Genomic DNA, 22,241 nt, shown 5'->3' with positions numbered 1-22,241 from the left:
ACTTAACTTCTGTAACAGGAACCCCTCGCAATGTTTGCCTCTGAAATGTATTTATTTTGAAACAGATTTTATCAAAAATGAAATACGATTCTGGTAAACATGACAAGAGAGTCATGACGGCCCTGGATCGTTCACCTGAGATACATTGCTAGCAAAGGTCACAAATTCAGTAATGCGGTCACATTGGGCTTATCGCTTTTTACCAAAAACATCATTATTTTTCAAATATTTATCCATGTCTACAATTATCAACGTCTAAGCTCTAGGCATTGCAATTTCAGAAAAGAAAGACATAAATGTATTTCCTTTACAAGTCAATTTAACCTAAGTGACCCACGGAGCGGGTGTTAAATTTGGTATAAAGTCTATTTTAGCTCCTGTGACTTCCTTATGCGTCAGACCGGAACCATTTACACTGATAACGGACACACTGCCATCAAAAAGCTCACCGCAGTACTTTGTGCTCAGTTGAGCTAATAAAAACATGCATGTTAAGATATCCCAATAAAAATCATTTTCCCGTGAAGAACGAAATACCATGGAATGAAGTTCAATTTTGCCCTTCTCATTTGCCCGAAATGAAAAGCGACAAATTTTTATGTTATTAAGTACTCATGCCTTCAGTTTCAAAATGCTTTGCATAATATTCGACGGTAAAAGCTCGACAATACAAAAAAATAACTCATTCATAAATCATAAATTTATCACACTGTACATTGTTGTCATGACAATCATGAAATGTTCACATTGGCGATTTTACAATTGAAAATTGTGACACGTCAATTGATTGATAAAATATTAAATACTGAAATAGATGACAAACAACTCAGTGTGAAATTTCATTCTTTGTTAATTATGAGCTATATGATTTATTTACAAGTTATGTGATTTCCATGCTTCAATATATAGTCTCCGACAATTGATTAACGATGCCAAGTGTATTTTATAACGGAGAAAAAAATCACTTATACAATATAGTTTTTTTTTTAAGAATTTTGTTGCATTTTTTATGCATTGCAAAATATAGTTGTCATACATGTAATACGTGATTAATTACATTTTATCAGTAACACTCAATTACGTGTGTCACTAACGTTACAAGGAAATCAATATATTACGAAAGTGAAAGTTCAACATATTTTTATATCAAATGCGTCATTCGGTCTTCCTTCACTCTTTACAATAACCTTAATATAGGACCAATATAAAAACAAACTCATAAATGCTTTGCCGGACAAGCATGTATTGTTAGATCACGTGGCTCATCATTCGACAACAAAATATTGACATATGAATCAACAAATGATTGTTCTTTTTGTATGTGAGAAGTTAGCAGTGAACAGTGAGCTAAGCAAAAGGGCATTTAAATTTATATAGGGAAATCAATGATCTGCTGTAATGCTCAGCTGTTTTGGGCATCTAGCGGGGCATTCCTAAATATAGTGTAAAAATGCTCTGCTGCAATACTCAGCTGTCTTGGCAATCTAGCAGAGCATTCCTAGTTTTAGTGAAAATATGCTCTGCTGGAACGCTCAGCTGGCTAGGCCATCTAGCAGTGCATTACTTAATATAGTGTTAAAATGCTCTGCTGGAATGCTCAGCTGGCTAGGCAATCTAGCAGGGCATTCCTAAATATAGTGTTAAAATGCTCTGCTGGAATGCTAAGCTAGCTAGGCAATCTAGCAGGACATTACTAAATATAGTGAAAAAATGCTCTGCTGGAATGCTAAGCTGGCTAGGCAATCTAGCAGGGCATTACTCAATATAATGTAAAACATGTACTGGTGGAACGCTAAGCTGGCTAGGCAATCTAGCAGAGCATTCCTAGCTATATTGAATAAATGTTCTGCTGGAATTCTAAGCTGGCTAGGCAATCTAGCAAGGCATTCCTAAATATAGTGAAAAAAAGGCTCTGCTGGAATGCTAAGCTGGCTAGGCAATCTAGCAGGGCATTACTAAATATAGTGTAAAATGCTCTGCTGGAATGCTAAGCTGACTAAGCAATCTTGCAGGGCATTCCTAAATAAAGTGTAAAATTGCTCTTCTGCAATACTCAGCTGTCTTGGCAATCAAACAAGGCATTACTAAATATAGTGTTGAAATGCTCTGCAGGAATGCTCAGCTGGCTTGGCACTATAGCAGAGCATTCCTTAATATAGTGAAAAAATGTTGAATGCTCATCTGGCTAGGCAATGTAGCAGTGCATTACTAAATAGCGTAAAACTGCTCTGCTGGAATGTTTAGCTGGCTAGGCAATCTAGCAGGGCATTCCTAAATATAGTCTAAAATGCTCTGCTGGAATGCTAAGCTGGCTAAGCAATCTAGCAGGGCATTCCTAAATAAAGTGTAAAAATGCTCTGCTGCAATGCTCAGCTGTCTTGACAATCTAGCAGAGCATTACTAAATATAGTGTTAAAATGCTCTGCTGGAATGCTAAGCTGGCTAAGCAATCTAGCAGGGCATTCCTAAATAAAGTGTAAAATTGCTCTGATACAATGCTCAGCTGTCTTGGCAATCTAGCAGAGCATTACTAAATATAGTGTAAAATGCTCTGCTGGAATGCTAAGCTGGCTAGGCAACCTAGCAGAACATTCTGAAAAATAGTGTGAAAATGCTGTTTTGGATAAGCAATCTTGAGAAGCATTCTGAATAATAGTATTTATAAGCTCTGCTGGAATGCTCAGCTGGCAGACTGATTCTGAGTTCCAGGATTTATTTTCGCCAACGTTTTATTGACATTTTCGACTTCTAGGCACTTCTGAGGCACTCGCAGACTTTCAGGAATTTTGGTGCCAATAGAAATAATGATATTTATGACTTCAAAGGACCTTTAAGAGACTATTTCATTGTTCTGCGACTTTTTGATGGACACTCGCAGACTTTCAGGAATTTTAGTGCCAATGCTGATATTGACAATTTAGACTTCTATGGACCCTCAAAAGTCCATTTTGTTGGTCTGCGACTAATTCTTGGACACTCGCAGACTTTCAGGAATGGTTGGTGCCAATGGAAATAATGATATTTTTTACTTCTAGGGTCCTTTAGGAGTCCATTTCATTGGCCTGCAGCGTATTGTTGGACACTCGCAGTCTTTCAGGAAAGTTTGGTTCCAAGAGAAATGATGGAAATTTTTACTTCTAGTGACCCGTCAGAGTCCATTTTTATGGTCTGCGACTAATCCTGGGACATTCGCAGACTTTCAGGAATCTGTGGTGCCAATGGAGATAATGACATGTCTGACTTCTAGGGAACCGCCAGAGTACATTTCTTTGGTCTGCGACTGATTCTTTGAGACTCGCAGACTTTCAGGATGGTTAGTGCCATTGCAGATCATGACATTTTTTAATTTATTAAGACCCTTTAGTCATAAGCAGAGCATTTTTACTCTAAAATGTCATTATCTGCATTAGCACCCAAAATTCCTGAAAGTCTGCAAGTGCCCAAAATAATCAGTCGCAGACCAACGAAATAGACTCTGGATGGTCAAAAATGTCAAAATTGTAATTATCTCTATTGGCACCAAAAATTCCTGAAAGTCTGTGACTGTCCAAGAATAAGTCGCAGACCAAAAAATGGACCCTGGATGGTCCCTAGAAGTAAATAATGTCATTATCTGCCTTGACATAAAAAATTCCTGAAAGTCTGTGAGTGCCTCAGAATCAGTCGCATACCAAAAAAAATGGATTCAGGAAGGTCCCAATAAGTCAGAAATATCATTTTCTGCATTGACACCAAAATTCCTAAAAGTCTGCGAGTGACTCAGAATCTGTCGCAGACCAACGAAATAGACTCAGGAGGGTCCTTGTGAAGTAAAAATGTCATTATCTCCATTGGCACCGAAAATTTCTGCGAGTGTTCCAGAAACATTCGCAGACCAAAGAAATGGACTCTGGATGGTCCTAAAAATTCACAAATGTCATTATCTGCATTAACACCAAAAATTCCTGAAAGTCTGCGATCGTCCCAGAATTAGTCGGAGACCAAAGAAATAGACACTTGAGGGTCCCGTAGAAGTAAAAAAATGTCATTATCTGCATTGGCACCAAATATTTCAGAAAGTCTACGAGTGCCAAATAATCAGTTGAAGACCAACGAAATTTATACTTTATTTAAGAAAGCCCTGCTAGTTTGCCTAGACAGCTCAGCATTCCGGCAGAACATTTTTATACTAATTTTCAGAATGCTTTGCTGGATTGCCTAGCCAGCTGAGCATTTAAGCACTATATTTAGGAATGCCCTGCTAGATTGCTTAGCCAGCTGAGCATACCAGCAGAGCATTTTTACACTATATTTAGGAATGCCCTTCTAGATTGCCTAGCCAGCTGAGCAATTCAGCAGAGCATTTTTACATTATATTTTGGAATGCCCCGCTAGATTGCTTAGCCAGCTGAGCATAACAACAGAGTTTTTTACACTATATTTTGGATTGCTTAGCCAGCTGAGTATAACAGCAGAGTATATTTTACACTATATTTAGGAATGTCCTGCTAGATTGCCTAGCCAGCTGAGCATAACAGCAGATCATTTTGTACACTATATTTTGGAATGCCCCGCTTGATTGCTTAGCCAGCTGAGCATACCAGCAGATCATTTTTGCACTATATTTTGGAATGCCCCGCTAGATTGCTTAGCCAGCTGAGCATACCAGCAGAGCATTTTTGCACTATATTTTGGAACGCCCCGCTAGATTGCCTAGCCAGCTGAGCATACCAGCAGAGCATTTTTACACTATATTTAGGAATGGCCTGCTAGATTGCTTAGCCAGCTGAGCATATGAGCAAAGCATTTCTACGCTTTATTTTGGAATGCTCTGCTAGATTGCTTACCCAGCTGAGCATAACAGCAGATCATTGATTTCCCTATAAGAATCGTAATGCCTTTTTGCTTAGCTCACTGTTAACTGCTAATTTCTCACATACGTTATTTTTCATGATACAAAATCATTCACAAATTTCACAATACTTTCATAATGATCACGGTTGACTCGCCCAGGTAAAACTAGAGATAAAAACTTTTACTTTTAAAAAATTTACTCTGGAAACCTGTTCTAACCATCTAACCTGCTTATTATCTCATTTTTTGAACATTATACATGTAATATAACATTAAAAATAAAATGCAACATTAACCAATCTGATCAATTTAAATAGATAATATAATTATTTAAGTTCCATATGTTTGTCTACAATAGCGTAAAATGATGCCCGACATAAAATTTTATCAATAATTGCAGCAGATAATCAATATAGATATCCAATCCTTGACCTTAAGTTATAATATTATACTTAAAAGAAAAATTGGATAAAACCGACTGAACAATGCGCTAGTGTCCGGTAGACTGAATTCAACCTACTGTAAAATCCTTATATATACTAACACGATATCGCACGCATAACACGTGCAGATACTATATACATTACAAAAACTGACCATTATACGCATCGTTTAGACAATATTTTCATGCTATACTTGAACGAAACGCGTGAAAATTTTGATATCTCTCGTCGATAATTCAATAGTACCGTAGTTTACCAGAGCATGGCAAAAAGACTCGTACTATTAAGGGGTATAAATCTATATCTTATGAAATATTTTTATAAAATTTATCAACAGTACCATTTTTTTTTTTGGACAGAATCTTGATTTAATAAATATTTCCCCCCAAAAACCCTAAAAATTATTCTTATAGTTGAAAAAATTTTAGGAAAATATATAAGTGATGTTATTACTATTAAAAAATTTTTTTCAAAAGGGCCATTGTCCCTTGTAGATTAATTAAAATTTTGATTTTCCTTCACCTGGTACATTGTTATTGGAAAAACCTGAAAAATATTTATATGATATTTTTATATAGATCTATTTTAAAATGTCCCGGGTTTTTTTTGAATTTTGAAATTTCAAATAAACGAAACAAAAAATTTAAAAAACAAGTTACTTAAGGGATATTTAACTAAAAGAAAAAGCACAAAAACCCGCCGACGGTCGTACGTACGTCCGTACATACTACATACTTATAAAACGCCCCATACTTTAACATGGCCTCAGTTGCTGTAGGATATTTGTAAACATTTAATTGAAAGGGTTGGGGTGGCGTCGGGTTGGAGGGGAGGGGGGTCAGAAAAAATGCTTATATTATAAAGCATATAAAAGCATATAAATAAGTGTACTTTTTTGACTATTGTAACTGCCACACATACTGGCGGCAACAGATTCTATACATTCGACAAGTGCAGACCAAAATCAGTCGGTAAATCCGTGCCGTTTGAACATGGTCTGTACAGTGTGCTATTCAGTCAGTACATGTATGTATTTTGACATTTTCACTAAAATGATAAATTTTATGTTTTTGTCAAGATTTTTTTGTCAAGATTGAAAGATGAACCGTTTAGAGTTGATACCTGCATTTGTACATCCTCAAACACAATGGTCCCCCCAACTTCTCGGACAAGTTCGTCAGGCATGTCAGTTGTTTCAAGAATGTAGTCGTCTTTGTGGTTGGTACTGGAACAAAAATTGTCATGCATTTGAATTATTATGACGTCATGACATTAAAACGCCATTGTAAGGCAAGTTTTGTATGAGATCACCATAAACTTTACTTATTAAGATAAACAACCCATGTTTAATGTAATTATAATATATGGTTTAAAATGGTGAAGAAAAAAGGTCTTTATTGAATCAAAATGATACACAACTTCATGTCTTGTGCATGTTTTTGTGGCGTGTAATATGGTGTTGATGTAAACCAAAAGCGAACATGAATTATAATGTCGTAACAGATAATACCGTTGATATTGCGAAAGGTTGAAATACAAAAACACAAAAAGTTATTCATTTATCATCATCATCATCTTCATCATCATCAACAACAACATCATCATCATCATCGTCATCATTTTCTTCGAATTTTCGACCTTAAATGTTATCGCTATGCTCGGTATTATAAATGAAAATTTTACATGCATGATAACTCTGAGCAAACATTAGAATCAAACAAGTACGGGTGAACAACAAAAACCGTTTAGTATCATAACACATATACATGTGAGCCGTGTCACGACAAAACCAACGTGATGCGTTTGCGACCAGCATGGATCCAGACCAGCCTGCGCATCCGCGCAGTCTGATCATGATCCATGCTGTTCGCTTGCCAGTCCAATTACAAGTAGAGAAACTGATAGCGAACAGCATGGATCCTGATCAGACTGCGCGGATGCGCAGGCTGGTCTGGATCCATGCTGGTCGCAAACGCATTACGTTGGATTCGTCGTGACACGGCTCATGTATTGTTTACTTACAAGCTGACGGTAAGTTCAATATAACATCTCAACATCCGGTATCCCTGGCACTCGGAGCAAGTGATTCTACCATCTCCACCACATTTCGAACATCTGTAAATAATCGAGAACAACGTTGGTTTACTAAGTGCATATTAAACGAGGGTGGTGGTGGTGTTGGTAGTTTACATTCCGGATCGCGGCAGTTACCCACATTGCATTAACCAGAGCATATTAAAGTAGGAGTTTTTGTTCGAAGTGCTTTATATGGTAATATTTAGTATTAATTAGAGCAACAATTGGTGACAAAACACAAGGAATATTGCACTTTGGGTAAGCCTTAAAAATATCTTTGTTTCTCCTCTCGCGTTCCATGTCAATTTGGGTAAGGTAGGTAGGTCGATAAAATGTTGTTTTTTATCCTTAAGGTTCTCTTTTTCTATCAAAATATATGGAGTTCAAACAAATTGTGAATGTAAAGCATCTGTTTAAAGATTAGAACCATATTTTCAGTTTCATTCACCATATTTTCAAGTTTTTATAATTATTTACAATTAAAAAACATGATGTTTGTTTTATATTAATTTCATTATTTCAAATAAAAGAAAGGAAAAGTCCATTTTACGAGTATAGCAATCAGCGTCGAAAAGAAAACGCTTATGCCATGCACTCCATGGAGAAATAATAAGTTTGCGATGTGAACAACAAAAATAAAATGGCTACTCCAGAAGTAATAAGTAATTGCTTCTAGTAAATTTAATTGAAATGGTAAATGGGAGGGGAGGTGGGAAGAGTTTGGGGATATAAGAGGCAGCGGGGATATCCAAAATCTGTAAATTATATGATAAAAAGCAATGTAACAGTGTGGGTATAATCAAATCAAAACATAGTTACAGTTGCGTTGTTTTAAAATGTTTTGTTATAATTGTCATGACTTCTACCGAAAGTGAATTTTTTTTGGCCAATAAAAAAGCAAGTTACCATTGACTGAAACAAAACAAACAATATAAAACAAGCCAACTCTGTCAAGATATGGTAATATTGTATCAATAATTAAGTAAAAATAAATTTGAAGCATCAATACACTAATATGATTAAATATACATGATGAAGTCACTGCACACGTCATTATGCAAGATTCTATTTAAATATGAAATATTACTTCGTGCCGTTGGAAATATGAGATGAATTCTAGTGTCATAATTTATGGGGAAGCTATTCAGTTAATATGCTTGTCACTGGAAATTTAATGGTCGTATGCATCAAATATTTATAAAAGCGCAACAAAAAATGTTGATTGGCTTTTTTGTTTTTTAACATCATTTGAGTGGTTTTGATTTTGACTTTATTCAGGTTAAAACATATAACAATACAAATTTAGAAGAGCATAATATGCGTAAAAATAAGTTACAAATGTAGATGTATTTCTCATTCAGTTGTGTGATTTTTCTGATCGAACCTAAGGTTCATAAAAGCTTCCCTAAAACATACAATGGTACAATTTGACAAAGAAGACAAAATGTTATAATAAATAAACTGTTGTGAGTGAAAGTGACGGTTTACTCTCTTTTGTGCCGTTTATTTTATGTTAAACAACATCAGACTTTCTGACAAAATGCCAAATGCTTCGTACTTTAATTATACAAACGTATCAATCGGAGCAACGAAAAAAAGTGCATTGGTATTGACGTCAAAAACTCTTAAATTCATTTTCTGATAGTCAGTTTTTAGTGTTTCTTTTTATTTTAAAACAAGGCAGTTTAAAGTACTCGCCTCACTTGTCCGGAACCATGACACCTGTGACACTGCCTGCGCACGTGCCTCTTTTCCTGAGCACTATAAACACTGCAGACGCCATCACCACCGCACGTGCCACACCGGATGCGTCCGTCTGCTCCACATCTATGACACCAATTCCAACCACGTTGATCACAACCACCACATGGCTAAAACAGTTATTGAAAAAACAGTAGATTAAAAAAAACTTCAGCAGTTGCTCTTTGTAAATGGGTATGGGGACAGGCCGAACCTTTAGTTTAAAGGCACATTATGCCTCAGAAATGAATATTTTTTCCTTCTTTAGAAAGAACAAACATGAGTTTTCTAACATTAAAGTGATGAATTTAGAGCATGTTAGATGCTTATCACATGCAGAAAGTAGCGCGAAATGTGAAATTATTTGTCATAAAGGTTGCAAAAAGTGAACAAAGTAGTATTCTGAATGCCATACGAAATACTTAATCACTATAACTTTTCTAATTACCTAAAGGCAACAGAAGCAAAGGATGTTGCAGCGAGTTTGCCAATGAGTAACTTCTTGGAAACTTAAACAGAACACGAAAAATATAAGCAATACAGGGGGATAATGGGCCTTTAATAAATTGGCATTTTATATTTTCACTTTCGCTGTAAATTCAAATCCATTATTTGTGATGTATCGGATATATCTTATCTGTAACTGTAATATATGTAAAATATATTTACCTGTATCACCGATGTATGGGGAACCTCCTTTACAATGTTGTGGGAGTGAAACATTTGATTTGGTGCGCAGGGTATGACCCACGGAGGTGGGGGTTGTCCATTCTCGGGGCCGTCAACAGGCCCGCCTCTGTAGGGCTCTCTAGCAGTCTTTGTATTTCTACCCTCGCCAAATGTTTCCAAAACATACTGAAAATGAAAAGTGGCAGATTCAACTCATATTCTTGAGTTGTTCTTTTTTTCGGCAGGTTTTTTTTGAAATTTGAAAAATAAAATTAATGTATTTGATTGGTTTGATTATTAAGCTTTTCTACATTCTGCTATCTGTGTTTCGGTAATTTAACTAATTTTCGTACATGAATATCTTAGGCAATCTGGATATTCGCCCCTTTCCGTACTTTTATATATATTTGGAAATTTTTGTCTCAGTCCTTTTCCGCGTTTTTCTTTTTTCGGGATTGTCAATTTTAATCCTTTCACGTGCTTTTCTATATTCAGCATATCTCTGTCTAGGTCTTTCATTTCCAATGTTTTTCTACATAAGGCGATCTCATTTTTTGCCATGCTTTTTTATAATTAGCAATACCCGTATCGGCGTTTCGGTCCGTCTGCGTAAATGTTCGGTTTTTTTGGGAAAAAATATTGATAAAATTCAAACGTAGTTTTTTCTTTCAAAAACGAAAATTTTCCCCGGGCCCGCAAAAAACTTGAAATTTAACAAACCCAAACAATAAATAAAAATAAAATTAAATTTAAATAAAAAATTTTAAACACAAAAAACCCCAAATTTTTTTTTTAAAACCCAACTTTAAGGCGCAGAAACCCAAATATTTTTTTAATTCTTTAAAAATTGTCAAACAAGTTTTTTCATAATGTTTAAAAAATTTCCCATTTTTAAAAACCATTTGAAAAAAAGGGACCCCGAAAAATTGGTAATGTGTTGTAAAATTTTACCCAAAATTTGTAAAAAAAATTTTCTTTTAAAAAAATTTCCCAAAAAGAGGCAAAAAGTTTTAAAGGGTATCAAATTAGTATATTTTTTTGGAAAACGTAACAAAACACCAAAATTAAACAAGTTTTTTGATAAAAAAAAAAGTTAAGTAAGCATTTCTGAGGAAATAAGGGGGCCTTTTTAATATATCTAGTATAGTCTTTTGTTGCTTACATGTAAAGCAGTGATGCCCTCAAATTGCATAATACTCATTTCTTTTGCGGGCTTGCTTCCATAGCAACAATGTTCCGACACGTGTTGAATCATGGCCGAACGACACGCCTCTTCATCTAACTTTGCCAGACTGCAAATAATAATAAAAATAAAAATAATGAAATAATAAAATTATAAAAATAATAAAATAAATAATAATTATAATAATAAAAATGATGATGATAATAATAATAATAATAATAATAATATAATAATAATAATAATAATAATAATAATAATAATAATAATAATAATAAAATAATAAATTAATAAATTAATAAGTTAATAAAATAATTAATAATAATAATAATAATCATAATAATAATAATAATAAAATCATAATAAAAAGATGCTAGTATTCAGTACTTATGCAAATATTGGTACACAACCATAAAGAGTAACTTACTCCGTAAACGTTTGCGGTGGTGGGTCGCCCTGGGGTGGTGGCATTGGTGGTGGAGGCATTGGTCCTGAAAAATAAAACACATGTATATAAAATACAATGGCTATCTTATTAAGCTTTTCTGTTCCGTTCCTGATGAAACCCAATTGAAACTAAATTACCATTAGTAAATAAAAAACGTATTTGTTTTCTCAAATACTCCGAATTTGAAAAATTGATAAGTAAGGCAAACATAATTTTTACGTTAAATTTGTAAGATATACGTTTTTTAAGTTATGAATAAGGAACAATGTGGTTATTATTTCTTACCACCGTTTTTGACATTTTAAAACGGGAAATTTTTTAAACTTAAGTTAAAAAAAAGGTTTTGTTTTAATCAAATTTTTGAACCCCTCAAAAAAATGAAAAAAAAGTTTAGTTTGGAGTATATTTGCATGTGATAAAGATTTTGGGAAACCCAAAATTAAAACGAGGCAAATGGGGTGCCTTTGGGGATTTAAAAATAAAAACTTTTTTGGGGACTCTTGAAGGGAAAACCCGGTGCAAAATTGGGGTGCGATTTTGGATTTGGTAAAAACCCCTTTTTGAACTCGGGAAATAAAAACAAAGGCCCAAAAATTAAAAAAATGAAATTCCAAATAAGGTTTTTTTATTAAATTTTTGAACTTTAAAACGAGGGGGAAAACGCTAAAAAGTCATTAAATTTGGTTAAATTTTAAAGGGATGGGAAAATAAAATTTTTTATACTTTATAGCAACTTACTTGCTTGTCCAAAACCAACGCCCTCATAGCCCGGCATTGGCGGGTAGGCTGGGTCCGAGTTCATCGGGGGAGGATTTTCGCTCATCTGGAATCCTGGTGGAGGACCACCTTGTGGTCTTGGGTCCATTCCGGGACGCCATTCTACGGTAAAAAGATCAAATGAATATAAATTGAAATATTAAATTTTTATTAAGTGCTAATAGATCGATATTCATACATTGATACATTAATGAATCGATTACCACTACAGTAATTGACCCTTTTGCTTTTTTATAATAACTATAACATCCATGTATTAACTGTAAATGTATTCGTTACTGTTTTGTAGTATGTTTACATGTGACAATGTATCTGTTTTTGTATAAAATGTAAAAGCAATAAAATATGATTAAACTAAATTTTATAATTTATATTGACTGTGGTTTGCCTCTATTGCACTTTAAAGAAATAAAAATTTTAAAACTAGACAATGTTTTATTAATAAAATTTTACAAACTTTTGCTTTAATTTTCCCGGAAAACCCAAAAAACTCGTATTTTTACTTTGGGGAAAAAAAAATGCATTGAAAATAATTTTGCGTTTTAAAAATTTTTTTTAAAGGGGACAAATTACGTTATTTGAAAAATTTAAAAAAGGGGATGGTTACTTTTAAAAATGAAAAGTCCGCATAAAAAAAAAGGGGGAAAAAAAAAAAAAACCAAAAAAAAACTGAAATAATTTTTAAAAAAAGGGAAATTAAAAATTTTAAATTAAAAAAGGGAATGAAAAAATATTACAAAGAATTTAAAATTAAATATTTTCCCCAAATGCAAAGTTTGTTTTCCCCCCGGGTCAAGCATGTTTTAAAAAATTAAAAACATATAGTTTTTTAATTTCAATTTTAAAAAATTTTGGGAAGCCCCAGTAAGTAGTCTTTCTATACAGATGTTTTTAAATTTAGAAATAGACGAAAACTTTTAAAGGGACTTCACTGAGTTTTTTGGCATGACATGATTAATTTTCGAGATTAATTTAATGTAGATATAAACCAACAATTTGTAATCACTTGCTTTCTCCGCTTTTTTAGGTCATTGGAAAGCGTTGCGCAATGCTTTTCGCTCAAAACTGTTTAAGAATAGCTAAGTATATTGCATATTTGTTCTGTTTTAAGTTCCCCAGTTGATATATGTAAGAAATCTAAAAATTTGTTGGTTTTAGGTCTTTTACTCTCAGTGGAGTCCCTTTAAAAAGTGTTAAGTTAAGACTTTTTTAAAAATAACTTCCCGTTTAGATCATAAAAAGGGGAATTTTTGGTTTAAACCTATACAGCGGGTTTTCATTCAATTTCTTTTTTTCAAGTGTTTATTTAAAAAAAAAAAAAAATGGGGAAAAATCTTTAAAATTCCTTTAAAGGGATTTTTTTACGGCTGGGGCGCACCCCATTAAAAAAAAGGAAAAAAAAAAGCGTCAAATTTAAATTTTACGAGGGGATTTAAAGCCCCCAACTTTATAAAATTTGTTTAAAAAAAAACCCCCCTTTAAAATGTTCAAATGGGACAAATTTAAAAGAAATAGTAAAAGGAACTTTGGTTTTGATTTTAAAAATTGAATTGGACAAAAAAAAAGTTTTAAATATAAAAATTTTTTAAAGTGAAAATTTTAAAAAAAGACAGAAAATTATCCAGCACTTTTCCCGGAAAACCCGTTTAAAAATTGGAGAGGTAAACAGCCCTCCCCCTTGGTTCAGACTGTTTTGGCTGGCGGCTCCTTTTTTGCGATCTGATTTTTAGTAAAATGAATGTCATTTTACAGCTTAAAACCCATTAGGAGCAGTCTACAAAAATTTGTTTTGCGCATGCTCCGTTTCAAAAATACGACTTAACTTAAACGAAAAATTGACCATTTTCGAAACCTAGCTTAAACACCGTTTTTCCGGTACGTTACGGAACATTGAAGGGAACGAATCGATCGGTACAAAGAAAAATCGGAAAATATTATTTTACGTTGTGGATGTTTCATTCCGTTTTTAATCTTTTAAAACTGTATAAATCGATTACAGTATTGTTTTCTTAATAGCTTTTTACTATTTTCTTGTTCCGATAAATAGTAACAGTAACGATAAATAGTAGCAGTGAACATTATAGCTACATTAACACCATGCACTATTATACGACCGAGTGAACCGTGTACCGCTTGTACAAAGTTCTTTTTGAACTGGTATGACTATGTAACGCAACGGGGATTTTTTGGCGCAAGTGGCACAAATTTGACACACGTTTGATTTTCTTAAAATATTGTGGTTGGAGGCATGCAGCTTTATATTCTGTTTATTCCAATCAAATGATATAAAACATTTTTATGTAAATCCTGGACTTAAATGTATCTGATTAACATACTTTATGCCCGTTTTGGAAAACGTAGAGGAAATGTTTCATATACTTACCAAAACATAAACCGAAAATTTGCTGATTGAATTTTACAAGAAACTTTTATTTTGATACTACTTTTAATATACATATCATTTATTTTAAATTTAGTTCCCTTTGTATTAAAAGTATCCCTAATGCGTCAAGGAAAAAAATCCATTTCTCCAGCATATAATCAAAACATTAAAAAATGAAGTGTAAACAAACTTTCATTATGCTACTATATATTCAATTTATATAATAAATTATATTTTGTTAAATTATTGTAATTTATAACCATTCGTTGTGTCTTATTTCCAAATATTTACAAATTAAACAAATCTTCCACAGCAGCAAAAAGACCTCTCGCATGCTTCTTTTTAAAGAAGCAAACTTGTTTAGTTTTGCTACAATTTCGATTGATTGGATTTTAAATGAGTTACTAGGCGGTGTTAACGTAATATTTACACATTATATTAAATCTATGAAAATGTTTATAGCTATATGTATTCATGTGAATCTTTCGTTATCTTCTATACATGTATATGTTTTATAACGTCAATATGGTGTTTAAAGTCATAACTAGAGAGAGTCAGAAAAATAGACAATTGATTTGTGTTTCAAAGTGTTATAAGCCAAAATTTGAAATAATATAGTTAAATATTCGACGTAGTTATTGTATAATCACAACATGTTATAGCCTTTTTACTAAATATTTGCGCAACTTGATTACAACATTATATGATTACTGTATTTGATTTGCGAGCTCCGGTTTCGTTCGATTTGAGATGATATTTCATTAATAATCTAATAAAATGAAATAAATAAATAATACTAACACGTGATCAATTGAGGTTTGAAATATAGAAATATTTTATTCGAGTTAGTCCAACCCAAGTCAATACTTTTGTGCTGATGCTTTGACAGTTTTAGTATAAAAAAAAAGGAAAACAAAAAGTAAAAGTGACAATATTACGATTTTTTTATAGAAGCCACAATTTTTACGCTCTTAGTTTCGCGGGCCTTCGAACGGGTTTCATGGTCTTTACCAATACCTACCCCCTTCCCCACAAAAACATTAAAAAGAATTTTAAAAGGGAACTTCCGAAAATATTTTCCTTAAATTGAAGATAACGCTCGTGAAACGTGAAAGTTTTTTTTCCGTGTGTTTCATTTATTTTTTTAAAGAAATAAACAAATTTACAGCAGAGTGAAAACCAAAATAATAATAATAATAATAATAATAATTTCATTTTAAGCGGACGAACTTAATTGAAGCAATGTGAACTAAAAGTGGTTATTACTAAACACGTTTATTATATACTTATGAATGAAAATATTGAGAAATATTGATGAAATAAAATGCGTACTTTCATTTTCTGTATTTTCACTGTAAAAATTTATTTTTCACTGCAGTAAAACATATTTTTCTGTATTTTCTTATAGATTTAGCTTAAGGTCTTCAGCGTACCCGTTTATATATATGACATGACGTGCCGCATCTGATGAAAAACAAAAATGTTAAAAAGCGGCTTATAAAGTTTTGGAAGTCAGAACTATTATAGATTCTGCCAGTATACAAAATGTAAGGGAAAATCTTTCAAAAAATGTCAAAAAGAGACAAATGTATATGATAAACTGAACATTCAAGTTTTTTTTTTCTATAAATACATGATTTATTTTCATCTTGTGGCATGAAAATTATCATATTTCCCTCGCGGCTACCGCCACTCATGAAACAATTATTTTTATACCACTCTATGAAAATAAGTCAATTATTTATAGAAAGAACTTGAAATAGATCCTCTATTTATTTGTTTATTTATTTATGTTTAATTTTTATTAATTATTTTAACAAAAGGTGTGAGAAACGGTAATTGCATTTCTTATAATATTTGCGTGATTATTGAGGTATACTAATACGTATAGCACGACAAGAATAGGTGCGTCAATTTTTCAAACACATTTTACCTGAACTCATTTTCGAAAATAGACGATATAAGCAAGTACAAAAATAATACAAAAAAAAAAATAAAATAAATAAATAAAAAAGAAATAAATTAAGACAAAATATATACCAGTCACCATAGATTATTTAAAACTTTTTTTTTTTGCAAATGTACTCAGCATAATAATCTATCTTTTTATCATTAAATTTAATTAAATTTAATATATTTATTTGATGAATGAAAGATCTACTAGAAAATCACTCACCTGGGTGTACGGCCGTCATTTTGCGACAAGTGTTACACCGGTACTAATGGACTTAAACTTTAATATATTAGCATTTGCTTAGTTTAATACATGTAGAGTAATTCCCTATGGATTATTAAATTTAATCCCACTATTGAAACTTCTCGTTGTCCAAAACAAATCCCATAACAAACGGAATCAAAATGTGCAAACTATCGGTCAATTTGTATTGTGCTTATTGTCGGTTACCCCGATCGAAGATCAATTATTGGAAAAATGAATGGAAGAAATTAAAATTAATGTAACGTAGGACTGAATTTAGATGTTTGATGTGCATTTTAAAATTAAATATTAATTTGACTTTGTTGTCTTTTTTTTTTTTTTGCATTTTTTTTATATTTTGACTGGGACAAGTGGGCATCTAAGCAAAAACATCGTTTTGTTTTTAAAAAAAAAATACCGAATATACGAAACAAAATGTCCCCTACGATATACGATTTACCCAATGTTAAAGGAATTTAATTTTGCACTTACTTACTGTTTCTGTTTAATGTATCCTAACGAATCATGTTTGGCGTAGCTTCACTCCTCCGTGATGGCGCTGGACATTTTAAGTTTTGTCGAACAGTGCAAGAGCAGTGATTTCCTATTCATCATCATCATCATCAACAACAACAACAACAACAACAACAAGAACTGGCTCCTTAAAGCAGCATGTCTCCAGATTCATGCTAAATTTTAAAAAAAAATTAAAATGTATCAAAAAGTAAAATGTTGTCAAGTGACCAAAGAAAATAATTTACACATTGCAAACAGCACTTGAAATCTGCGATTATTACCAAAAGTAGGCCAGAATATGCAAAAAATGACCTTGCTGCTTTGGTCAAGTCCAGAAATATAGTGACAAATACTACAAAGTCAGTAATCGCTTATAACGTGTATTTGTTTTTCTTTGGTAATAATTATTTTCACTTTTTTTAGAGTCTGTGTACATTTTTTCTCAATGTTGATTTTCATGAAATATTTTGGCTCATCTGAAGGCGCGCAGCTTTAGAGAATTGGTTAACAAAAGACTATTTAAGTAATGATTTACAAAAGACTGTCAAATAGTGGTTTATAAAAGACTGTGAAGAAATGGTTTATAAAATATTGTTGAAGTAATGGTTTAAAAACGATTGTTGAAGTAATGATTTACAACAGACTGTCAAAGAAATGGTTTGCAAAAGACTGTTGACGTAATGGTTTACAAATACTGTCAAAGAAATGGTTTTCAAAAGACTGTTGACGTAATGGTTTACAAAAGGCTGTTGAAGTAATGGTCTACAAAAGACTGTTGAAGTAATGGTTTACAAAGACTGTCAAAGTAATGTTTTACAAAGATAGTCAAAGTAATGGTTTACAAAAGATTTGTTGAAGTAATGAAATACAAAGGCAATCAAAGTAATGGTTTACAATTTTAAGATTGTTGAAATAATGGTTAACAAAGACTGTCAAATAATGGTTTACAAAAGACTGCTATAGTTATGGTTTACAAAAGACTGTTGAAGTAATGGTCTACAAAAGACTGTTGAAGTAATGGTTTACAAAGACTGTCAAAGTAATGTTTTACAAAGACAGTCAAAGTAATGGTTTACAAAAGATTTGTTGAAGTAATGAAATACAAAGGCAATCAAAGTAATGGTTTACAATTTTAAGATTGTTGAAATAATGGTTAACAAAGACTGTCAAATAATGGTTTACAAAAGACTGCTATAGTTATGGTTTACAAAAGACTGTTGAAGTAATGGTTTACAAAAGATTGTTAAAATAATGGTTTGCAAAGACTGTCAAAGTTATGGTTTACAAAAGATTGTTAAAATAATGGTTTTCAAAAGACAATAAAGTAATGGTTTTCAAAAAAACCTGTTAAAGTAATGGTTTACGAAAGACTGTTTTAGTAATGGTTTACAAAATACTGTTAAAGTAATGGTTTCCAAAAGACTGTTAAAGTAATTGTTTACAAAAAACTATAAAAAAAATTGGTTTACAAAAAATTGTTGACGTAATGGTTTACAAAAGACAATAAAGTAATGGTTTTCAAAAAACTGTTAAAGTATTGGTTTTCAAAAGACTGTTTAAGTAATGGTTAACAAAAGAATGTTAAAGTATTTGTTATTCAAAAGACTGTTAAAGTAATGATTTTCAAAAGACTGTAAAAGTAATGGCTTACAAAAGACTGTTTAAGTAATGGTTTATTAAATACTGTTTAAATAATTGTTTACAAAAGACTGTTAAAGTAATGGTTTCCAAAAACTGTTGAAGTAATGGTTTACAAAAGACAGTAAAAGAATGGTCAACAAAATTTTGCTAAAGTAATTGTTCACAAAATTTTGTTAAAGTAATGATTTACAAAAGTCTATTAGAATATTAAGATAACAAAAATTTAAAGTTTTTGATTTCTGAGGCATAATGGGCCTTTAAAGACAAGCTGTCGCGATTTTTAGACGAGGCCAGTTTAACCCAATGCCTTATATCCAGTGAGAATATTTACAGTACAATGTAGGTTTTCAAGTTATAATAATTATTGATTGATTATTTATCCGATTGAATCCGATCGAAGCTTTTCGTAATATATAACATATTAAGGTCAATCAATAATCGAAACAACACGAGAGAGTCAAAGGTTAATTTAATGAAAATATTTCCTTTTTTCCTAAACGTCATATAAAGTCATGTGCTTTTGGAATGCGGTCTGAACTCAAATCGGTACCGTATACATGTACTAGTATTATATTAATATTTCTATGTGACAAAAATTAATCTAAAACTGCTCGTAACTCTTGATAAAACATTCACGTTTAGTTCTAATCGGTAAAAATGCTTATAAAAAGGGTTTACAGCTGTATCAAATAATTGTTGTTTTTTATAATTATACACGTTTAAACGATAAACTTTTTTTGTTGCAATAATCGTAAGGAGAGAATGAACCTAAATTGTTTTTGTTATTCAACACACATGAATATTGTAGGTAAACAGAATAAATTGCATTGCTCCGTAACAAAATATTTTATCATAGATGCTGCTGTTTTCAGTAGGACTGTTAACTGTTTCCTGCATAAACCAGTTATAGAAGTTGCTGACGGGATATACGGGATAATATAGCCTGATTGAGATAAATAAAGGCCGAGACTAACGTTTTTTTCAGTCAGGCTATATTCTCCCGTATATCCCGCCAGTAACTTCTAATAATGCAGATTCTTATTGACGGCAATTAAATAATACTGTAAAAAACTAAGTCTTGAATAAAACTTAAGTTTCTATTGTTCCCCGTTCGGTGCCCAAACGCGCACCTTGTTTGTACGTTGGTGGTGGTGGTTGTGGTGGATGGATTCCCTGCAGATCACGGCAGTAAGCCACATTGATTTTACCAGAGTACAGTTCAACCACCGCACCGTTCCTGGGTAGGCTGTTAAGCAGTTTACCAGTACTAGATGCTTTCACTTTCGAAACTTAAAACTTCTGTACGTCCGAGTGCAAAAGCACCGTAGGTCATGATCTGAAACGCCCTGGAGTCGAATTTTAGTACAATGTTTTTTTCAAACTTTTATAGGTAAATCTTATAAATCTAACATAACATAACATGATTGTCATCCAAATAATACTTAAAATAATTAATTTTTCATGAAGGTATAATGTGACCTATTCATTTCGTAACATATTGTTCGACAATGTTTAGAAATGGGCCAGATCAGACAGTCTAGTCATACACTGTGTCAATTTTCAATTTTACTTTAATACATCAACGGAGTGAAAACAAGTCGTATGTCAAAGTTACATAATGCTTCAGAAATTCTTTAGAAATGTCAAACATTTGTTTGAAAATGTTCCAATAATGGATTTAGAGCATATTACATGTTAATCCACTGGAAAAAAAAAACAAAAGAAAAAAACTTTGAGCTGAATGTGAAATAAGATGTCGTAAAGGTAGCAAAATGTAATCAAAGAAGGGTTTTGATTTCCATACAAAGTACTCTTTCACTATGTTTATATCGACAAAACAAAAGTAGTGAAAAATAGGTCATCTATGTTGTAAATGAGTTTTTCCATAGAAACTGTAACAAGATACAGGTACCTAGAATAGAACGTTATTGTGAAATAAAAATGATAGCATTTCTGAGAAAAATGTTAATAAAAATTCTAAAAGCAAATACCAAGAACTAGTATGTTCGTGAAGTTGGCAGCCTAACAGCCTAGCAGCCCAGCAGCCTGAAGTTGGCAGCCTGGCAGCCTAACAGCCTGGCAGCCTAGCAGCCTAAAGAAAACTAAGAATAGTACAAACATGAAATCGTCATACTTAGACCATTGCACGTCTTATTTCAGTATCGCGATCTTTATTTTTTTAAATATTGAACTTTTTTTTTTTTTTTTTTTTTTTGACGCTTCGAAATTTGTGAAGTTAGCAGCCCAGCAGCCTAGCAGCCTAAAGAAAACTAAGGAAAATACAAACATGTGAACCGTCGGAAATGAGTCGGTAGCACATACTTAGACTATTCCACGTCTTTTTTCAGTATCGCGAACTGTTTTTTTTAATTATTGAACTTTGTTTGTTTTTTTTTTGGTTGTTTTTTTGACACTTCGAAATTTGTGAAGTTAGCAGCCTAGCAGCCTAGCAGCCTAAAGAAAACTAAGGACAATACAAACATGTAAACCGTCGGAAATGAGTCGGTAGCACATTCTTAGACTATTCTACGTCTTTTTTCAGTATCGCGAACTTTATTTTTTTTTTAATATTGAACTTCGTTTTTTTACTCTTCGAAATTTGTGAAGTTAGCAGCCTAGCAGCCTGGCAGCCTAGCAGCCTTGCAGCCTAAAGAAAACTAAGGATAATACAAACAAAATGAGTCGGTAGCACATACTTAGACCATTCCACGTTTTATTTCAGTATAGCGATCTTTATTTTTTTAAATATTGAATTTTATTTTATTTTTCATTCTGACTATTTCCGACGGTTTTCAAGTTCAATATTTAAAAAAATAAAGTTCGCGATACTGAAAAAAGACGTGCAATGGTCTAAGTATTTGCTTCCGATTCATATCCGACGATTTCATGTTTGTAAGTACTATTCTTAGTTTTCTTTAGGCTGCTAGGCTGCCAGGCTGCTAGGCTGCCAGGCTGCTAGGCTGCCAACTTCAGGCTACTGGGCTGTTAGGCTGCTAGGCTGCCAACTTCACGAACATAGAACTAGTCCATAATTTCACTCACAACTTGTAGTTATAACTTCATTAAGCTCCAAATGTGACATAAAATTAGCAAAAAAAAAAACTAAGTGTAATATTACTTGCACTGCTTTTTATACGCCCGTTTGAAAAAGCGTTCGACTGGGCGGGCGGCGTCCAAATTTTTTTCGGAGCATATCTCCTACACCCATTGAGAAATTTTAATGAAACTTCATGCAAATGGTCACCACTATATGAAGCCGTGTCCCGTGCATGAACCAGCAGCTGGTCTCTAGGTGAAAGGTGAAGGTCACAATTAGAGGTCATTAAAAAACGCTTGTC

General features: G+C 32.7%; 1 protein-coding gene across 1 annotated transcript; it reads right to left on the bottom strand.

Moving 5' to 3' along the window:
- Nucleotides 1–5,771: 5,771 nt before the first annotated feature.
- LOC132730858 (protein SSUH2 homolog) lies at nt 5,772–16,913 on the bottom strand. Its single transcript, XM_060716931.1, has 9 exons — nt 16,726–16,913; nt 12,128–12,268; nt 11,369–11,432; nt 10,924–11,053; nt 9,762–9,947; nt 9,051–9,223; nt 7,299–7,391; nt 6,399–6,501; nt 5,772–5,822 (listed from the first exon to the last, which is right to left on the bottom strand). The coding sequence occupies exons 1-9, from the start codon at nt 16,742–16,744 to the stop codon at nt 5,772–5,774; spliced, it is 960 nt and encodes a 319-aa protein (XP_060572914.1). The 5' UTR covers nt 16,745–16,913.
- Between the last annotated feature and the right edge of the window lie 5,328 nt (nt 16,914–22,241).

The sequence above is a fragment of the Ruditapes philippinarum genome, unplaced genomic scaffold (assembly GCF_026571515.1).
Source record: "Ruditapes philippinarum isolate M1 unplaced genomic scaffold, ASM2657151v2 ctg827_1_1_1_1, whole genome shotgun sequence".
Classification (NCBI taxonomy): domain Eukaryota; kingdom Metazoa; phylum Mollusca; class Bivalvia; order Venerida; family Veneridae; genus Ruditapes; species Ruditapes philippinarum.
This window is presented reverse-complemented; position numbering and strand designations above follow the sequence as displayed.